This window comes from Microcaecilia unicolor, chromosome 8 (genome assembly GCF_901765095.1).
Source record: "Microcaecilia unicolor chromosome 8, aMicUni1.1, whole genome shotgun sequence".
Classification (NCBI taxonomy): domain Eukaryota; kingdom Metazoa; phylum Chordata; class Amphibia; order Gymnophiona; family Siphonopidae; genus Microcaecilia; species Microcaecilia unicolor.
Genome location: NC_044038.1, coordinates 246400237 through 246422353, shown reverse-complemented (window position 1 = coordinate 246422353; position 22117 = coordinate 246400237). Strand labels below are relative to the sequence as shown.

The following is a 22117-nucleotide window of genomic DNA, read 5'->3' as shown; positions in this document are numbered from 1 at the left end:
CACCTGGGCTCATGCTCTATACTAGCACCCTCCTCTCACTGGCTGGGTCCCACTTGCCTCTGGGCTAGTCTTCCACTCTCAGTTTATTTCCAGGTGATTTCTAGGACACTGGGATCACACTCAAGGGGTCCCACAGTTTGAAAGTACCCACAGACCCAGAAACACAAACCAGGATTCTTAGTCCAGGACAGCAGAGCTAATAAACTATAGGTTTGTTATCTTGAAAAAGTTAAACAGTAAACATTTGAAGAACCAGATGGAAAAGTACAGCAAGCAATAACAGATAACCAAAACAAGGATTAACATTAAAGCTATCTAACATTTGTTACTACTTGGCAGGGGCGTGGCCAGACCTCACGGTGGGGGGGGGGGCATATTTTGGTCTGCTACCTTGCCGCCCTGCCGCTCCCCACCCACTGCCACAGCAAATACCTTGGCTGGTGGGGGTTCCCAACCTCTGCCAGCTGAAGCCTTGTCCAGCGCCAGTCTCCGGCGCCGCCTCGTTGCCTGCCCTGCTTTCTCTTCCCCTCACATCCTGCATGGAGATAAAAAGAGCAACTTTTTCACAGAAAAGGTGGTGGATGTGTGGAACGCCTTCCTAATAGAGCTGGTGGCTCAAAGACAGTGGAAGAATTCATAAGCTGAAAGGCAGCCACAGAAATAACAAAAATATTTATGGGGAAATATTATTCCTGAATAGAATTCACTTTGAATGACTAAATTCAAATCCCTTTACCCTGTGTAGCTTCCTTACAATGCCATTTCTTTTGTTTATGTTGTTTTTATTTTCAGGTTAAGAAAAGTTTGGCAGAAAAGAAAGTGCTCGATCAAGAATTGCTATCTGACCATTTCCCATGGCACGGTATGTAAGCGAGGCCAACAGTTACTAAAGAGGTAATTCTGTAAACTGGCTGTCAAGAAGCCAAATAAATGACCAGAAGACATTATTAAGATGAACTTGGGAAAATCATAAAATATATTGTACTGTTTTGGGATCTTGCCGGGTACTTGTGACCTGGATTGGCCACTGTTGGAAACAGGATACTGGGTTGATGGACCTTCAGTCTGTACCAGTATGGCAATGCTTATGTTCTTATGCACATAAAAGCCAGTTTTCCAACTAAATGCAATAGTGGAGTCTGGGCAGAGCATGGCACTAAACACACTTCTTGAATTTCTGGAGTTCACTCATCCTTTGGGTCTAAAACAAGAAGAACTAAAGATGATCAGGTCAATATTCATCCAATGGTGGTCAACATTTCTTTAAACACTGACCACTGCCAGCTAAATTAGACCCAGATACTCAATGCCAGGCCATGTCCAGTCTCTGGCACTGAATATCCAGGTCAGCGATGCTTTTTATATCTCCTATCTGCTTGATTAGAGATGCAGGGACTCAAAGGGGGGGGGGGGGGTGTTTGTTGTGGAGAGTGAGGGGCACCTATTTTCTGCCTATTTTATCAGAACAAACCGGCATCTGTTTGCCTCTATATAAAATAGTAGCATAAATCCTGTCGAGACGTCTGCTTTGCAGAGCATAGATTATTGAAGTACATGCATGTAAATTAAGGTTTTTTCCAATTTGTGTGCATACTTCATGACTTCTGGTTTATCATTTATTAACCTTGCTATACTGCTTAGTTGCTCGCAAATTGAAGTGGTTTACAATTTAAAAAGTTAAAAACAAAAAGAAACAGAAAGGAACGCCATTTGTAGATAGGAAAGAATTAACTAGCTAACCATATAAGTGCTATCCCAGTCATACGAGGAACACACTCAAAGACATTGAGACATAGCTATGTGACTGTTCAATTACTGACCCAATCATACAGGAGACATGATGAAAGACAGCCATACAAAGAGATTAAAAACTCACACCAGATAAAGTCACAGTTCACACAACTAAAACCATCCCTGACCTCCCACTGCAGAGTCAATCCTGGCCTAACCATAAAAAGGCCACTGAAACAAATGGGTCTTTAATTGTGCATGAAACGAAGTATAAGATGTTTCAAGCCAAAGAGGCCGTGGTAGTGAATTCCAGAGTGCTGGTGAAGTAAAGAAAAGTGCACTAGACCAGGGGTGGGCAACCTGGGTCCTCAAGGGCCATAACCCAGTCAGGTTTTCAAGATTTCCCCAATGAATATGCATGAGATCTATTTGCATGCACTACCTCCATGGTATACAAATAGATCTCAAGCATATTCATTGAGGAAATCCCAAAAACCCAACTGGATTGTGGCCCTTGAGGATCGAGGTTGCCCACCTCCGCACTAGACCTTGTAGATTCCCATCTAGCTTTAGAAGGGGGTGGGAGAAGTAACCTATTAATGAACATAAGGTGCAAGAAGGTGTACAAGAGCCATTTATATGCATGTATGTGACCATCTCTGGGAAAAGGTGGCATGCCACCAGAAACAAAAAATGAGATTTTAATTCTGTTAGAGAAAACAATTTGTAATACAACAGCCCAAACCCCAGCCTTTTATCTGAAAAAAATAACAACGTTACAGAAATGCAAACATGTAATTTTTTCAGAGTCCTTATGGACCCATGATATGAAAAACTGGCCATTTTCACCGTTTTGGATTTGCCACTTTAGGCGCCTTTTCTCAGAGATGGTCACGTATTGCCAGATATGTGCAAAAATGACTTCATAAATCTGCCCCCCAAAATACTGTTTTACACACAGAAATGGCAGAACCCTAAAAAAAAGGAGCAAAATTAAAGGTCAGCTCTGGAAATAACTTGCTATGAATTTGTTAATCATACAGCCAAATCGTCAGCCAGCAAAGTTGAACCTTTTGACATGCCAAGTGAAACCCTCTGTGGAAGACCGGAAATGCTTTGATCTCATCTCACGTAAGTGAAGCTGCTCCACAAATTATAAATGGCTGTCTTATAAAGTCTTTAGTATAAGGTAGGTATTCATTCCTACAACATTAAATTTGTGCTGTACTGAGGTCTACTACTTGTACCCAGCCTGCATTATGCTTCGTTTACTGGTTTGCTTAAAATACCATAATAGAATTTTAAAATCAGTGGCTGGTGAAAAATAAGCTGTGAAAAAGGAGATTAGCCTGTAAAATGAAGGCAATGCAGCTTGCCTTCTTCAAACTGTGAAGATTGGAATGTCCAGGTCAAGATGTTCAAAATTCTCCCACTATTTTACAAAAAGCTTTGCTGAACATGGAGTCTTGTAAGCTGTGTTGTGAGGGAGTGGGTGGTACATGGCTGGGTTTCCATAGGATTACTCCCTCACTGAGGCTGAAGTTGAACTACCTTGGAGCTAAATCAGGGAGGGGGTAAATGCCATAAAGCAAAACAGATCAGGGAGGCTCCAAGTGAGGATATTTCCAGGAAGAGGCTCTGAGTCAGAGTGGCAGCTGAGGCTACAATACCTGAGGGGAGTGCCAGGGAAGAGAAGTAGGCCAGAGTTAAGTGTTTCCCTGGGGTGGGAAACTTGAAGAAGTCAAGTCACTTTCCAGGGATTAATGATGCATGGGCAGAAGACTGCCGAGGTAGTTGAGAACCTCGCAGAGTATTCCTAAAGTGCGTAATTTTTGATATGTTTACAGAAGTTGCCAGTGTTTGGGCTGCATAGGAGCCAGCCCCATATATTGAGAGAAAGAGAGAGACACTATTTAACAGGACTAAGCCTGTGAAGTAACAGAACTGACTACAATCCCTTTTGTGTATATAAATAAAGTATTTTTGACTTTTACTTGCAGTCTGAGTGGTGGAGTGGCCTAATGTTTAGTGCAGAGGTCTTTGATCCAGCAACCTGGGTTCGATTCCCACTGCAGCTTCTTGTGATCTTGGGCAAGTCACTTAACCTTCCTTTGCCCCAGGTACAAAAAAACTTAGATTGTGAGCCCTCTAGGGACAGAGAAAGTACCTGCATATAATGTGTACAGTGCTATGGAAATGATCAATAGTAGTAATAGTAGTCTGTGTGTGTCTGCCACATTTCTACGAAGTCCTGCAGCCAGCCGTGAGCCATGCTACCACATATGTTTATTAGATTCTTGATATTCTGCCAAAGCATATGAATAAGGACAGTGGAAAATACACATGTATTTACCAGCACTTACAAAGGGGAGCATCAATTTCAAAAACCTAATTGCTGTTGTTTAAGCCATATACAAGCACATACATGCGCAAATGATCCTTTTCTGAATACTCACCAGTATTCAATAACGCGTGCTTTGTAGGTGGATGTTCACGGGGGGTGGGGTGCACAGTTATATACGTGCATTATGAAATAATGTGCACACATTCTTTAAGTATTTATATCAGCTGTATGGCTGGTGTAAGTGATCACACCTAAGATATGGGAAGATTCTCTAAAGAAAGGTAGGCACCTATATTTCCTTATAGAATATGCTCCAAATAGATGTGCTCTTGGTATCTAAAAATAACTCCTCTGTTGAATTACCCTCATAGGGGTCAATATTCCAAGCAGTTTAACTGGGCAGAAGAGGCTCCTGCCCAGTGAAATCACGCATGCCCAATGTTTAATATTCAGCGGCACTTAACCTGCTAGTACCATGGAATATTAGCTATGGTTAGTGCCTGGGGGATAGGGGTCTAGAGGCAGAGCCAGCTGGCACTGAATATCGGGGGCATAATTCAGCTGGTAGTGGCCGATGTCCCATAAATGGCAAAGACAGATCAGGATGGGCTGGACAGCAACTCAAGGAGTTGGGAAGTAAGGCCGTTGCTGGACATCCTTCTACAGTCTGTGTCCCAGACGTGGCAAAGACAAACCAGTCAACTATGCATATTTTTTATCACATTCATGTTGTTTGCTATGAGAGAGAATTAAGGATATTAGTGGAGTGAAAGCATAAGGGATTGTTGGAAGTAGGACAGTGTTCTATTTTGTAATTTAGTCTGTACTTGGGTGTGTAAGTTATTTTGTTTTAGATATATATATATGGTCACATTTTATTGATGTTTGTTTTGTGAATTACCTCGAGCATTTCTGATGAGGTGTGAAATTAAATGTAATTGGTTAAATAATAAATTAGTGGTTTTTTTGTTGTTTTTTTGAAATCTTAGATGTTTTTTGGGTGATATTTAATCTCCTGATATCTGTTTTGTAATGATAATGTCTGCAGTAAAAGGACTTTTCTTTTTGTAACTGAAGCTATTTTTCTTGTTGTAGATAATCGCACATACCACTTTTTGGCAGAAGACGAGGAAGAATGCACTTCGTAAGTAAAGAGAGATGAGTTTCTTGTAGAAAGAGAACTGAGCCTGCTAAGCGTAGAGTACATAAGTACATAAGTAGTGCCATACTGGGAAAGACCAAAGGTCCATCTAGCCCAGCATCCTGTCACCGACAGTGGCCAATCCAGGTCAAGGGCACCTGGCACGCTCCCCAAACGTAAAAACATTCCAGACAAGTTATACCTAAAAATGCGGAATTTTTCCAAGTCCATTTAATAGCGGTCTATGGACTTGTCCTTTAGGAATCTATCTAACCCCTTTTTAAACTCCGTCAAGCTAACCGCCCGTACCACGTTCTCCGGCAACGAATTCCAGAGTCTAATTACACGTTGGGTGAAGAAAAATTTTCTCCGATTCGTTTTAAATTTACCACACTGTAGCTTCAACTCATGCCCTCTAGTCCTAGTATTTTGGATAGCGTGAACAGTCGCTTCACATCCACCCGATCCATTCCACTCATTATTTTATACACTTCTATCATATCTCCCCTCAGCCGTCTCTTCTCCAAGCTGAAAAGCCCTAGCCTTCTCAGCCTCTCTTCATAGGAAAGTCGTCCCATCCCCACTATCATTTTCGTCGCCCTTCGCTGTACCTTTTCCAATTCTACTATATCTTTTTTGAGATACGGAGACCAGTACTGAACACAATACTCCAGGTGCGGTCGCACCATGAAGCGATACAACGGCATTATAACATCCGCACACCTGGACTCCATACCCTTCCTAATAACACCCAACATTCTATTCGCTTTCCTAGCCGCAGCAGCACACTGAGCAGAAGGTTTCAGCGTATCATCGATGACGACACCCAGATCCCTTTCTTGATCCGTAACTCCTAACGCGGAACCTTGCAAGACGTAGCTATAATTCGGGTTCCTCTTACCCACATGCATCACTTTGCACTTGTCAACATTGAACTTCATCTGCCACTTGCACGCCCATTCTCCCAGTCTCGCAAGGTCCTCCTGTAATCGTTCACATTCCTCCTGCGACTTGACGACCCTGAATAATTTTGTGTCATCGGCGAATTTAATTACCTCACTAGTTATTCCCATCTCTAGGTCATTTATAAATACATTAAAAAGCAACGGACCCAGCACAGACCCCTGCGGGACCCCACTAACTACCCTCCTCCACTGAGAATACTGGCCACGCAATCCTACTCTCTGCTTCCTATCTTTCAACCAGTTCTTAATCCATAATAATACCCTACCTCCGATTCCATGACTCTGCAATTTCTTCAGGAGTCTTTCGTGCGGCACTTTGTCAAACGCCTTCTGAAAATCCAGATATACAATATCAACCGGCTCCCCATTGTCCACATGTTTGCTTACCCCCTCAAAAAAATGCATTAGATTGGTGAGGCAAGACTTCCCTTCACTAAATCCGTGCTGACTTTGTCTCATCAGTCCATGTTTTTGTATATGCTCTGCAATTTTATTCTTAATAATAGCCTCCACCATCTTGCCCGGCACCGACGTCAGACTCACCGGTCTATAATTTCCCGGATCTCCTCTGGAACCCTTCTTAAAAATCGGAGTAACATTGGCTACCCTCCAGTCTTCCGGTACTACACTCGATTTTAGGGACAGATTGCATATTTCTAACAGTAGCTCCGCAAGTTCATTTTTTAGTTCTATTAATACTCTGGGATGAATACCATCAGGTCCCGGTGATTTACTACTCTTCAGCTTGCTGAACTGACCCATTACATCCTCCAAGGTTACAGAGAATTTGTTTAGTTTCTCCGACTCCCCCGCTTCAAATATTCTTTCCGGCACCGGTGTCCCCCCCAAATCCTCCTCGGTGAAGACCGAAGCAAAGAATTCATTTAATTTCTCCGCTACGGCTTTGTCCTCCTTGATCGCCCCTTTAACACCATTTTCGTCCAGCGGCCCAACCGACTCTTTGGCCGGTTTCCTGCTTTTAATGTATCTAAAAAAATTTTTACTATGTATTTTTGCTTCCAACGCTAATTTCTTCTCAAAGTCCTTTTTTGCCCTCCTTATCTCCGCTTTGCATTTGGCTTAGCATTCCTTATGATCTATCCTGTTACTTTCAGTTGGTTCTCTTCTCCACTTTCTGAAGGATTGTTTTTTGGCTCTAATGATTTCCTTTATCTTACTGTTTAGCCACGCCGGCTGACGTTTAGTCTTTTTTCCCTTTTTTCTAATACGTGGAATATATTTGTCCTGAACCTCCAGGATGGTGTTTTTAAACAGCATCCACGCCTGATGCAAGTTTTTTACTCTGCGAGCTGCTCCTTTCAGTCTTTTTTTCACCATTTTTCTCATTTTGTCGTAATCACCTTTTCTATAGTTAAACGCTAGCGTACTTGATTTCCTAGTTTCACTTCCTTCAATGCCAATATCAAAACCGATCATATTATGATCACTGTTATCAAGCGGCCCTCGTATCGTTACCCCCTGCACTAGATCATGAGCACCACTAAGGACTAAGTCTAGTATTTTTCCTTCTCTTGTCGGCTCCTGAACTAGCTGTTCCATGAAGCTGTCCTTGATTTCATCAAGAAATCTTATGTCCCTTGCGTGTACAGATGTTACATTAACCCAGTCTATATGCGGGTAATTGAAATCCCCCATTATTATTGTGTTGCCCAGTTTGTTTGCGTCCCTGATTTCCTTTAAAATTTCCGCATCCGTCTGTTCGTCCTGGCCAGGCGGACGGTAGTACACTCCTATCACTATCCTTTTCCCCTTTGCACATGGAATTTCAATCCACAGTGATTCCAAGGAGTGTTTTGTTTCCTGCAGAATTTTCAATCTATTTGATTCAAGGCTCTCGTTAATATACAATGCTACCCCTCCACCAATCCGATTCACCCTATCACTACGATATAATTTGTACCCCGGTATGACAGTGTCCCACTGGTTATCCTCCTTCCACCAGGTCTCAGAGATGCCTATTATATCTAATTTTTGCTCCCTCTGCCCCGGAACAGGAAGTAACCTATACTAATTGCTTTTAACACATCCTTGAATGCATAGTTTTGAATCTCGAAATTTTATTTTCATCTTAATTTCTACAAATTAGCAAATGTAATTCTTGTGGGTATAGTTTGCAGGTATAATGTACATGACTATAAGAAAAGTCATGCTGGCCCAGACCAAGGTCCATCAGACCCAGAATCCTGTTTCTGATAGTGGCCAGTCGGGTTTAAGTACCTGACAGATCCCAAAAAGTAGACCTATTTCTTGTAGTTCATATCCTGGGATGAGCATTGGCTATCTCAAATCTACCTGCTTAACAATTTCTTATCGACATGTCTTCCAGGAACTTGTCCTAACTTCGTTTGAATCGTGCTATGTTAGTAGCCATCATCACATCCTCTAGCAACAAATTTAACTGTTTCACTGTACTTTACATATCCCTTCTAAGCTATTGTGTTTGTTAGCCTTTCTTCATAAGGGATGTGTTCAGTAGCCTTTGTTGTTTTTGTTGCCCTTCTCTGAACCTTTTATGGTTCTGCTATATCCTTTTTTGAGATGAGACATCACATAATAGCCATGGTTTAGTTGCACCAGAGGCCTGTACAGAGGTACAATAATATACCTAGTTCTGTTATTTATCCCTTTTCAAATAATCCCTTAAATGTTATTTGCTTTTTTAATAAAACCAGTGGACAACTGGAAAATTTCTCCCTTTATTTGCATGTGTTAAACTTGCATGAACAGTGGAGTGTACAGTTTGCTTTCTTTCTTAAAAAACTAGCCGTTATGCCCGTTAAAACGGGCGAGATTTCCAGCTTCCCTCCCCCCCCCCCCCCCCCCCCCAGAGTCGCCGGCCCGGGCCCTCTCTTCACGATTCAACTTACAGCGCCGAAACTGCAGCAGGCAGATCAGCTGAGCTACCGTTGGCCTTCCTTCTCTGCCTGTGTCCCCACCCTCGTGTGACGTAACGTCGGCGAGGGCGGGACAGAGGCAGGGAAGAAAGGCCGACGGCAGCTCAGCTGATCTGCGTGCTGCGTTTTCGGCACTGTAAGTTGAATTGCGAAGAGAGGGTCCGGGCCAGGTGGAGGGGGGTGGTGGCGGTGACTCCGGTTGGTGGGGGAGCAGTAGCAACCTCAGTGGTTCCCTCCCTCCCTCCCCTTCGCGCAGTTTCCCTCTCTGTCCCGCCCCCGTCATCACGTATTGACGCGGGGGCGGGACAGAGAGGGAAAGTCTCTACTGCACATTTGCGGGTGAGTACGGTCACTCGCAATGTATATGTTTGATTCTAGCGCATGATGGAATCTTTTTTTAATGTATTTTTGCTTCAGGTGGATCTGTGTTCTAACTAACAGCAAGCAGGAGGCTCTGAACATGGCATTTCATGAAACGCGTCCAAGTGGCGAGAATAGCATTGAGGACTTAACCAAAGCCATCATCGAAGACATTAAACGAATGCCAGGAAACACTGTGTGTTGTGACTGTGGAGCACCAGGTAAATGGCTGTACCATAGTTCAATCAGTATTGATGGTGTAATGTGAAGAATCTCTAAATCTTTTTTTGCTCAGATTCTCAAACTTCCCATATAAAAGGACACCTTACTGATCCCTCAGGTTCAGCTCGCTCTCCTCAATGTTTTTGGGAGGCCACTGTGGGAGCAATTCTGCAGATCCCCCAATTTAGATTGATATACATATGGTGATGACAGAGCTGAGGAGACCACAGAGACTGACCATGGCCTCTTATCCTTCACCTCTGCTCTATTGTTGTAAGCATGTTTGGGAACTCACCGTCTTGGCTACAGTCGGCTGTCTTTTTTCTCCTCCTCTTTCTTAGATCTGAAGGCCAATCACTGTTGACTGCCGCAAACAAACCCCGGTGGTCTCAGGGGCCTTCCCAGTGTTGGTGGGTGGGCTAGGGTTTCCCCAGAGCTCATAGGGAACTATCCTCCTAGCTTACTACATCATGTGACACCCTCCCTCCCCACCCAGTCCAAACTTTATTATTAGCATCTAAACAGAAGCTCTTTGCAATATGTTTTGCTTGCAAAGACAAAAAAACCCTCAAGTGTTAAGCAAGTTCAAAGCAAAAGCTTGAATGACTCAGGCTGCTCTGCATAGGGATGTTGAAATATCCTCATGGTTTTTTATTATTATTATTGTTCTGAACAAAATAGCAGTAGTCCAGCTATTCCAAAAAAGCAGGACATCCCTATGGAGGTATTGCTTTGTGTCCTATCTACACAGGATTGCTGGGAATCTGCCCTACTAAAGATTCCATTTGTCCTTTTAAAGCAGCATTAGTGCCAAGTACAGCAGTCTAATGCCATGCAAATGTCAAAAGACAAGAAAGCAAAGGTATAAAATCAATAGGCAGCGATAACTATCCAGTAACATTCCCTATCAAAGGCACTATCACTGTTTCAATGACATTTTAATAGAACACTATGATATTACCACGAATTGTTTATTTTAAACTGTTGCATCAGTAGTAAGATTCATTAGGCCTTTGCTATTAGTTAATTCAGCTGAATCTGTCTGCTGCTTGGTGAGTAGTTACATTTCGTTTTCTGATGGTTGTCCTTTTAATTTTCTTTACATGAGTAGACCCATCATGGCTCTCCATTAACTTGGGAATCCTGACCTGCATTGAGTGCTCTGGAGTACATCGAGAGATGGGCGTACACCACTCCCGTATCCAGTCGCTGGCCCTAGACAAACTGGGCACCTCTGAACTCCTGGTATGAGGAAGGACATTACTTCATCTTGGTCATCAATCTGTGTCTATTCTCATTGTCAGCAGATTAGCTGTAATGACACATCCATGGGTTACATAAGAACTCAAAAATCAAAAAATACTGAAGAGCAAAAATATATTATGAAACCAATACTGTTTAATTTGCCCTCAACATTAACCAAGGAAATTGCCTATAAATCACTTATTAAAGAAAGGAAACCTCAACTGCCAGGGATGTCTACAAAGATGGCCTTCCCTTAAATGGCTTTTATCGCGGGTTTCATCAATCCTGAGAAACAAGCCACAATAAAAAACAACTCCAGCTTGGAGAAAAAAAACTAAATTTCTTTGCTTGGTATACAGTTCTGTGTACTCAGGATATGTTTTTACTTGCTTGCTTTGTGTGCTAAGAATATCTAATGTTATTTATTTAGAATTATTTTCTTATTCTTGCTATAGCTTGCAAAAAATGTTGGAAACTTGGGGTTTAATGACATTGTAGAAGCGAACCTTCCAAGCCCATCTGTGAAATCCACTGTAGATAGTGACATGTAAGTACCTGGAATATTTACGTATTGCCTTCCATTATTAAACCATGCTTGGCATTAGACAAAGAACACTGGTGCTTTATCTTTTTTCAACATAGTCCCACCCCTGCACACAGTCACTGATGCATTCCTTAAAAGAGCTGGGACAGAGAACCGGGAGGCCTTGAGCATGCACAGATGCTCAAAGCCCCACTTCCTTGTCTATGACAGCAGTAGAAACCAGAGGGAGTGGTAAGAAATGCCAGTCAATGGAGTGGAAGCAACATAAAAATGCCAGTCATGGGGGAGTTAAAGAGGGAGAGAATTGGCAGTCATTGTTGGGAGAGAGCAGTAAGGAATGCTGGTCAGGGTGGAGAGGGGGAGGGAAGCAAGAAGGAACATGCTGGTTACATGTAGGAGAGGGAGAGAATTGGCAGTCACTGGTAGGAGGGAGCGGTAAGAAATGCTGATCAGAGTGGGGGGGGCAGGGAAGCAAGAAGGAGCATGCTAGTTACATGTGGGGTGGGGGGGGCGGGTAAGAGAGGGAGAGAATTGGCAGTCACTGTCTAGACAGGAGGAGGAGAGAGCAAAACTGCCTGCAGCAGTTTTCAAGCCAATAACAAGTCAAGAAAAGCTTTATCTAATCTTGCTGCTTGAAATGAAAGTAGATGATCAACCAACCTAAAACTCTTTTTATTTTTCAGTGAAGGATATGCAAATAGGTTACAATTCCTAATTAGTCTAGATCAGTGGTTCCCAAACCTGGTCCTGGAAGCACCCCAGCCAGTCACGTTTTCAGTATATTCGCAATGAATATTCATGAGATAGATTTGCATGCAATGGAGGCATGCAAATCTCTCTCATGCATATTCATTATGGGTATCCTGAAAACCTGGGGTGCCTCCAGGACCAGGTTTGGGAACCACTGGTCTAGATGGCACCTTGATTATAAAATGGTCAGATAAATGTGGTGCAAATCCAAAAATAGTTTTGTAAATTAAACAGAGAAATTTGAAGATAACTCTCGGACATAAGGCAGTGTTTTGTGTAATTTGAAGCTTTTAAATATTTGCTTAAAACAGCCCAAATAAATGTTATGATAACCTGAAAGACTCAGAACAAGGGACTGGACTAATAGCCAAAAATGTTTTTGATCAAAGAATTTGTGCATCTGTAGAAGAATGTGGATGACAAATAAAAGCCTTCTGGGTCAGAGTGTTAAATTATGCTTGTAATGTTAATCTGGAATCCAGGAGTACGCCTAGAATTGTAATATTTGAAGAAAAAGTATAAGTTATCTGATTAATTATTGCATCAGGTTCTTCTTCTTACAAAGAATTGCTGATAAGTTTTGTTTTTTCTGCATTAAGTTTCAGTTTGTGCAGTTCCATCCAGTCTTGCAAAGTATCCATCACATCCTGTAATAAACTAGAATTTGACACCGAGATGTCAATAGGAATTAACAGTGTTATGTCATCGGTGTAACTATAAAAATGAACCCCCAGTTTTTCCAAACACATAGAGAATGCACATAAACATTAAAAAGAATAGGAGACAAGGGGGAACCCTGAGGAACCCCAGATAAATTGATCCATCTATTTGACAATTTGTCATCCATTTTAACTGTATATGAACATTGTGTAAGGAATCCATGAAACCAATTATGAACCTGACCAACAATGCCCATATTCTTCCTAATGTGTAATAAAATGTTCTGATCCACTGAATCTTTAGCATCATATGTATGTTAGTTGAATGTTCTAATGCATGCTTATTAGGTGTATCATTAGTATTGTGCTAACTTTGTATTATATCTCTGATATTTGAATTCCAGTGCTGTTAAATGTGTATATTTTTGATACTGCTTCATTGTAGTTCTATTATTAGGTTTCAATTTACTGTTTTCAAGTTTATCTCTTATTGCATTTATGTTTATTCTTGGTTATTTTACTATTGTTATGCTGTTAACAAAATTGTAAGTTTTGTGTTAAACTGTACCTGCTGTACACTGCCTTGGGTGGATCTCTTCATAAAGGCAGTTAATAAATGTCAATCCTATATAATAAAACTCACCTCCAACGTTCTAATGCTTGGGACCGTGGCTCCCTCAGCAGGTGGTCTACTAGGCAGCATCGAACTCAATGACGTCAACAAACACAGCTGAAGGCAGGAACTGGCTGCTGGCACGTGCAAAAAAAAAGGCACCAGACCCACAGTAACAAAAAAAAAAAAGAAACCCAAAAGGGTGAAGAGAGAGCCTCCGGGCAACTCAGCAGGGGCTGAATCGCTGAATCGCCCTCCAGTCCTGCACTAATCAAAAAAGTGAACACACAGGCTCCGGGCACCTCAGCAAGCAGCAGGAAGCTGAACAGCCCTCTGGACCCTCACTAACAAAAACAAAGGTGAAGACACAGCCTCCAGCGTATCAGCAGGGGTCCACTATAACGCAAGCTGCTTGAAGCCTAGCAGACGGACCAACTTTCCTAACAGCAGGTACACTTATGGGAGAGAAAGGGCAGGAAAAAAAGAGCACAATCACGAGATTAAAAAAAAAAAAAAGAAAAGGAACTGAAAAACCAGGGGGGGGGGGGGGGGGGAACTACCCTGCACCTCAGACAGAAGGAAGGGGTCATACACACACAACACACAGTCTTTCACTCTTTGTGTGACACACACTCTCAAACACACACACTCTCTGTCTGACACACACACACATGTTCTCTCTCACATGCAGGGAGGGGGGGAGGAAAAGAGAGGGGCCTGCAACTTCAAGGGGAGCCAGACAAAAACACATGGAGAGGGGGGAGAGAACAGAATGAGAGGGAAAGGGGAGAGGACAAATGTTACACATGGATGGATGGAGGGCATGGACAAAAGAGCACAATCGCAGGATTAAAACAAGGAGAAGTTACTGAAAATAAACACATGGGGGGGAGGGGACGACCCTGCAACACGGACAGAAGGAAGGGGTCATGCACACACACAAATACACACAGAGACAGACACACTCTCTCACACTCAGACTCACTGCTCGCCCCTGTGGTCCCAGAACTTCAAACACACAAGGTGGGGGTAACTGCACATCTGACAGAATGAGGGGGTCATGCACACACGCAGACACATACTCTGGCACACTGTAGCTCTGTGTCACACACACACACACACACACATACTCTTTTCCACTCTCTGTGTCTCACTGTGACACACACTCAAACACACACACTTTACTAACAACTCTACAGATACCAAAAAAAAAACACAAAAAACCATTGCTAGCGCCCGTTTCCTTACAAACAGAAACGGGCCTTTTTTACTAGTAAATAAATAAATCAAAGGCATTAGAGACATCAAACTGTAATATCAATGCTTTTTTGCTTTTGCACAATAGTTGACTTGCATTATCTAATAAAGAACAAAACAGTTTCAGTACTGAAAATTGACCTGAAACCCAACTGAGAAGAGTGTAAAATATTATTATGTAATTCCAGAAACTCCTTCAATTGCAAAGCAACCAGTCCTTCCATAAGCTTTATCAAGTTTTATCAGCAGAGATATGATTAACAGGAATATAGGGGGATTCTCAGTCAGAACTACCGCTGGAAAATGGAATCCTAATTTAAGATATTTTAGAACAAAAATAGTTGGCTAATTGAAAAGCTGTAGGACGTTTATCATAAGCAGAGAACAGACAAGTTTCAGTATTAGTCAGTGATTTGGTATCCAGTGACTTGCTAATTATCAATTTTGAATAGATTTTTCTTTTAGTTTTAAGTATAATTTTGTATTGTTTATTGGCCTAAACCGGGCAGCCACATCCGAAAACCAAGGAAACTTAAAAAGAGCCGAAAAATGTCTAAAAAAAAAAAAAATAGAAGGGACGAAAAAAGACGCAAAATATGAAGGAAAAGGTAAAAAAAATATCCGTACGGGAAGGCACTTTGAAAAGTAGTAAGCACAGTGTGAGGAGTGCTCTATGAAAAAAGAAGACCCACAGTCACGCTTCAGGCGAAAAGGCACCAGGACATGCACGGTGGGACACTGCTAAAACTTTGTACCTTATTAGCTAGTCAGCGTCCGCACAAGGCATCGTCAGATGACGTCACCCATACGGGAGAATATGAAGCTCTGCTTGTCTTGGGAGAAAACAGATTTTATTGTGCTTATCCAAAGAATAAGCAGCAGATTTTCTCAAGTGCATCTTAATAATGGTTTATGGACTTTTTTCTTTTAGGAACTTGTCCAAATCATTGTTAAATCTTGCTAAGCTGACTGCTTTTACCACGTGAAGGGGCATAATCGAACGGAAACATCTATCTCCATGGGCGTTTATCTCCGAGAACGGGTCCGTGAAGGGGCGGACCGAACTGTATTTTCGCAAAAAATAGACGTCCATGTTTTATTCGACAATTTGTGAGGTGGGCGTTTTTGTTTTTCAGCGATAACGGAAAATGAAAGCGCCCAGCTCAAAAATGAATAACTCCAAGACATTTATTCGTGGGAGGGGCCAGGATTCGTAGTGCACTGGTCCCCCTCACATGCCAGGACACCAACCGGGCACCCTAGGGGGCACTTCTACAAAAACAAAAAAAAAGGTAAAAGAGCTCCCAGGTGCATAGCACCCTTCCCTTGTGTGTTGAGCCCCCCAAATCCCCCTCAAAACCCACTGCCCACAAGTCTACACCATTACTATAGCCCTAAGGGGTGAAGGGGGCACCTACATGTGGGTACAGTGGGTTTGGGGGGGGGCGGTTTGGAGGGCTCCCATTTACCAGCACAAGTGTAACAGGTGGTGGGGGGGATGGGCCTGGGTCCACCTGCCTGAAGTCCACTGCACCCCCTAATAACTGCTCCAGTGACCTGCATACTGCTGCCAGGGAGGTGGGTATGACATTTGAGGGTGAAAATAAAAAGTTGTGAAACGGCATATTTTGTGGTGGGAGGGGGTTTGTGACCACTGGGGGAGTCAGGGGAGGTCATCCCCGATTCCCTCCAGTGGTCATTTGGTCATTTAGGGCACTTATTGGGGCCTTATTCGTGGAAAAACAGGGTCCAGGAAAAGTGCCCTAAATTCTCGCTACAAACGCATATTTTTTTTCCATTATCGGCGAAAGGCGCCCATCTCTGATCGGCCAACAACCACGCCCCAGTTCCGCCTTCACCACGCCTTCGACACGCCCCATCAACTTTGTCCGCATCCGCGACGGAGTGCAGTTGAAAACGTCCAAATTCGGCTTTCGATTATACCGCTTTATTCGTTTTTGTGAGATAAACGTCTATCTCCCGATTTGGGTCACAATATAGGCGTTTTTCTATTTCGATTATAAGCAGGATACTCTTTTTGTGAAGACTTGTTTCCTTTTTCATATTTTGTTTGATCTCTTTAATTCACCTTTTAGTGCTGCTGCCAGACAAGAAATTAGGTTTGAAAGGGGGGAGAGGACTGAGGGGAGGATGAGGCAGCAGTATTAAACTTTCGGGGTGGGGACTGAGAGAAAGAGGCATTGGACTCGTGGGGGGGGGGGGGGAGTAAAAATCAGGTGAAATGCAGAGACCAGAAATAAGGAGCTGCACTGCATGTACCCCTCCCCATTACAGATTCCAAAAAAGATTCTTCAGAAGGCCTTGGTTCTTATGGCTTCGTCCTTTGCAGTAAAACTCCGTAATGGGAATAAACTCTAGAAGTTGGGATATGATAGAACGTGCTGGAACAGGATTTTACCATAAAAGGAATAGAATGTTCTGGAAAGATGCTTATTCATTAAGGAGGAAGGGTAATTAAGATAATGACAAAGGAAAGAAAATGTATATAAGAGGAAATTGAACTAAGGATGGGGGGGGGGGGGCTCAGTGTGTCTACACTAGTAGGTGGACATATTGACAGCTCCCAGGGAAAACTTTATTTGCTACATATTACACTCTATTGGGGCTTTTATTTTCTTTAATATCTGAATAATTGCTTATTAGCTTCTTTATTTTGGCTTCTCTGAATAAACATTTATTGAATCTAATACTTATTTAGTAGCCAGAGGTTTTTTTTGCCTGGGGTTCTACCTGGGGGAGTAAAGATTTACTCGAGGGTCCAACTCCCCAGGAGACCTCCGGAAAGCTACTCCTGTCTCTGAGACACAGACAGGAATGCAGGAGGGAAGAGTTGAGACAGATTCTGCAACTTTAAATGAAGAAAAATAACAGTGACCACATGCTGCTGCTCCGCCTGTGTGCCAGCCTCACACAACGCATCTCCCGGATGTTTGCGACACACCCGTTGAGAACCACTGATTTAGAGAATCGTTCAGAATTACAGGAACAGAGGAATAAACAATTGCAACCATGGAATGAAAGGCTTCTATATTTGGAGCATGGCAATTTTAAAATTTTTAAAAGCTTATTTATTTAAAAGATATGTTTTAGGGAATGTATATCAATCACTGAGTGTTGGCATTTTATATATTAGGCAATGCTTAAGCTCTCTTCTTTTTGTCTCAGTTTTACTGTGTATTTCTGATGGATGTGCTTCATTTCTTGATGTAAGTCTCATTGAACTCTGGGAATATTGGCGACTAATAAGAAATAAAGTAAAGTTTTTTAAAGAAGTATGTGTTTCTTTTTAAGATTCCTATTTTCCTAAGCATTTTGGGGTTCATAATTTGTGCAGTGCATCAGTATCCTCTTCTCCCTGGGAGGTCTGTGTCTCTATATTGACTCTGATATGATCTTCTTTCTGGCAGGACGTTCCGCAGAGATTTCATCCATGCTAAGTACTTGCAATGGAAGTTCACCAAAAAAGGTGCTGGGACAACCCTTTCTAGGCAGTATGATATACAAGAGGCTGTGAAGTTCAAGGACATTTTTGCACTTATTCAAGCATATGCAGAGAAGTTGGATTTAAGTGAACCGTTACCACAGCCAGCACAGGTGAGAAACCTTTTAGCTGTGATTACAGCCAAAGCACTAATGTTTGCCGAGTTTCATTTCTGTAATTCATGCTTGCTTGTTTCCAGAAAAGATTCCACGAAGAGGTGTTACTCTTTCAAATGGAGGAGGTGTGACAGCATGGCCTTAGATCCTCTTTCTTGTCCTACACAGACCCTGCTTGAATACCTTCTACATTTGTCAGTCTGGTCTCAAGACCAACTCTGTAAGAGTTCACCTTAGTGCGATTAGTGCTTTTCATCGCCGTGTAGAGGGTAAGCCTATCTCTGGACAGCCTTTAGTTGTTCACTTCATGAGAGGTTTGCTTTTGTCAAAGCCCCCGGTCAAACCTCCACCAGTGTCATGGGATCTCAACGTCGGTCTCACCCAGCTGATGAAAGCTCCTTTTGAGCCACTGAATTCCTGCCATCTGAAGTACTTGACCTGGAAGGTCGTTTTCTTGGTGGCTGTTACTTCAGCTCATAGGGTCAGTGAGCTTCAGGCCTTGGTAGTGCATGCACCTTATATCAAGTTTCATCACAACAGAGTAGTCCTCCGCATGCACCCTAAGTTCCTGCCAAAGATGGTGTCGGAGTTCCATTTGAACCAGTCAATTGTCTTGCCAACATTTTTTCCCTGTCCTCATACTCGCCCTGGCGAAAGCAGTTTCCATACCTTGGACTGCAAGAGAACATTGGCCTTTTACGTGGAGCGGACAAAGCCCTTCAGACAGTTCGCCAAGTTATTTGTTTCTTTCGACCCCAACAGGAGGGGAGTCGCCATCGGAAAACACACAATCTCTAATTGGCTAGCAGATTGCATTTCCTTCACTTATGCCCAAGCTGAGCTGACTCTGGAGGGCCGTGTCACAGCTCACAATGTTAGAGCCATGACTGCGTCAGTGGCTCACTTAGTCAGCCTCCATTGAAGAGATTTGAAAGGCTGCAACGTAGTTATCAGTCCACACATTCACATCTCACTACTGCCTTCAGCAGGATACCCGATGCGACAGTCGGTTTGGGCAGTCAGTGCTGCAAAATCTGTTTGGGGTTTAGAATCCAACTCCACCCCCCTAGACCCATTTTTGTTCTGTTCCAGGCTGCACTCTCAGTTAGTTCTTTATGTTTTCAGGTCAATCTATGCTATGTCCTCGCTGTTGCGAGGCCCAATTGACCAATGTTCATTGTTTTGAGTGAGCCTAGATGCTAGGGATACCCCTATCGTGAGAACAAGCAGCCGGCTTGTCTTCGGAAAACGCGAAGACACTAACCTGTAGCTGGTATTCTCCGAAAAATTTACAGAAATATAAGGATGTAGATTTTTGGCATTTTTTGGAGTAAGACCTTTGCACAGAGAGTATTAAATCTGTGTGCTTCCAGAAAACGTTTTACTATTTCTGTGAAGTATTGAAGAGGAAGTTGGATGAATGTAATGATTTGCAAAAGATTTAGGAACTGGTCTATAAAGATGCCATTTGGGGCCAGTAAAGTAATAAAGGAGCTTTTCCACTGAAAGATACTGCTGTGATGTGGTTTTTCTTTTTTCTTTTCCACTGAATTCAAAGTAGGGAACTGCCGGACACTGCTGACAACTAAACGAAGCCTTTGGTCTCCTTCAGTTTCCTACATGAGGGTAGATGCTACTCTTGCTTCCATATCGTTATTAGCTGAATTACTACTCTGGAAGCACAGTGTGTGTTCTGGTTAATTTTTATCAGTGTTTGGACTAGTCTTTTTATTCCTGTTTGTAGGAGCTGGGGGAAACTGCCCTTCATTTGGCAGTGCAAATATCTGATCGTACCTCTCTGCATATTGTCGACTTCCTTGTGCATAACAGGTAGGGAAATTTCTAAACAAACTTTGTATTACAGCTTTACCCAGTGCATCTAGTAAAAAAGGTGCCGGTACTCAAATGCTAGGCCACCCTTGAAGGGTGGGGTGATCACTGAGGGATCCACCCCACAATAGCCAGGCCCCCTGCAACCAGTCACAGAACCTATGACAAGGCAGAATTGGTGTGTAGAGCCTGAGCTCTTTCATTAAAACTTGGGGTCCTTGGGTCAATTTTAGCAGACAATGGAAAAGGTGCCGGTACTCAGTACCCCCACAAAAAAAGCCCTGGCTTTACCTCTTCATTCATCTTGGATCTCAGGTGCCATTAGCATTCAGCACGAGGCCCATATGTGGTGGTCCCCAGTTAAAGAATTACCCCCTTCATGTTAATAATGTACTAAGTAATATACTCTATCTGTCAATACTGGGAAACTCCAAAACCCGTGTAATATAAGTTCTATTAACAAAAAATGGTTTGGAAAACTCAATAGGTGAGTCACCCCTCTCAACTTATAAATCCACAATCAGGATCTACAATTATATATAACAAAAGAACCTCAAACAACCTCATGGACACCCACTGCTAATTAAGCTTGGTTTGCCATTCAAGTGAGGAGTAAATTACTATCACTGGTTCAAGTGGGGAGAAGTGGAGAAAAAAAGCCAACCGAAAAAACTCAAACTTATTTGAGAAAACCGGATGGTCTAAAAACTCCTCACCCCTCCACTATCAGAAAAAGTTGAAATGGGTGCACCTCCCTACTATGTACACCCCCACTTATTCTCCTTCCCAACCACCTGGATATTTAAATTCCTGCCTGCTATTATATTTCTGACCTAGAACAGTTTTTCTTATTCTCTCAAGCTTTTTAATAATTCAAACAGTTCAACAGTCACTTATCTGATTGCTGTTCATGCAGGACTCCGTAGGAACATTAAATCCAAGCTGATGGAAGTCAAAAAGTGGAACTGGTGCTCAACTGTTCAGTCAAATAAAACACCTTCCGTGGGTGTCCATGAGGTTGTTTGAGGTTCTTTTGTTATATATAATTGTAGATCCTGATTGTGGATTTATAAGTTGAGAGGGGTGACTCACCTATTGAGTTTTCCAAACCATTTTTTGTTAATAGAACTTATATTACACGGGTTTTGGAGTTTCCCAGTATTGACAGATAGAGTATATTACTTAGTACATTATTAACATGAAGGGGGTACAATTGTAAGAGAGACACGGAAGGTCAGAAATATAATAGCAGGCAGGAATTTAAATATCCAGGTGGTTGGGAAGGAGAATAAGTGGGGGTGTACATAGTAGGGAGGTGCACCCATTTCAACTTTTTCTGATAGTGGAGGGGTGAGGAGTTTTTAGACCATCCGGTTTTCTCAAATAAGTTTGAGTTTTTTCGGTTGGCTTTTTTTCTCCACTTCTCCCCACTTGAACCAGTGATAGTAATTTACTCCTCACTTGAATGGCAAACCAAGCTTAATTAGCAGTGGGTGTCCATGAGGTTGTTTGAGGTTCTTTTGTTATATATAATTGTAGATCCTGATTGTGGATTTATAAGTTGAGAGGGGTGACTCACCTATTGAGTTTTCCAAACCATTTTTTGTTAATAGAACTAAGTAATATACTGTCATTTGGTTAAAGAAATATTGACAGTTGTTCTGGCCATCTGAGAGAGACTGATGGCTAGGGGAGAGTTAGCGAACCTTTCATCTCTAGGCCATGGTCACATTGTTGAAGCGTCTTAAGTAGCTTGTTAGGTAGCTTGTACCTGCAATTCTCCGAGGACAAGCAGGCTGCTTGTTCTCACTGATGGGTGACGTCCTCGGCAGCCCCTCCAATCAGAATCTTCCTAGCAAAGACCTTTGCTAGCTCTCGCGCGCCCGCGCGGCCGTCTTCCCGCCCGAAACCGGCTCGAGCCGG

The 22117-nt window shown here is 42.6% G+C and overlaps 1 protein-coding gene across 1 annotated transcript in view; it reads left to right on the top strand.

The window, feature by feature from the left end:
- The window catches only part of LOC115475658 (arf-GAP with SH3 domain, ANK repeat and PH domain-containing protein 1-like), a 153422-nt gene that overhangs the window by 86943 nt on the left and 44362 nt on the right, over positions 1 to 22117 (top strand). The window contains exons 11-18 of the mRNA XM_030211569.1: positions 793 to 862; positions 2775 to 2862; positions 5171 to 5219; positions 9514 to 9677; positions 10790 to 10923; positions 11379 to 11470; positions 18175 to 18361; positions 20109 to 20194. Of these exons, the coding sequence (XP_030067429.1) occupies positions 793 to 862; positions 2775 to 2862; positions 5171 to 5219; positions 9514 to 9677; positions 10790 to 10923; positions 11379 to 11470; positions 18175 to 18361; positions 20109 to 20194 (870 nt within the window). The remainder of the gene's footprint in view (positions 1 to 792; positions 863 to 2774; positions 2863 to 5170; positions 5220 to 9513; positions 9678 to 10789; positions 10924 to 11378; positions 11471 to 18174; positions 18362 to 20108; positions 20195 to 22117) is intronic.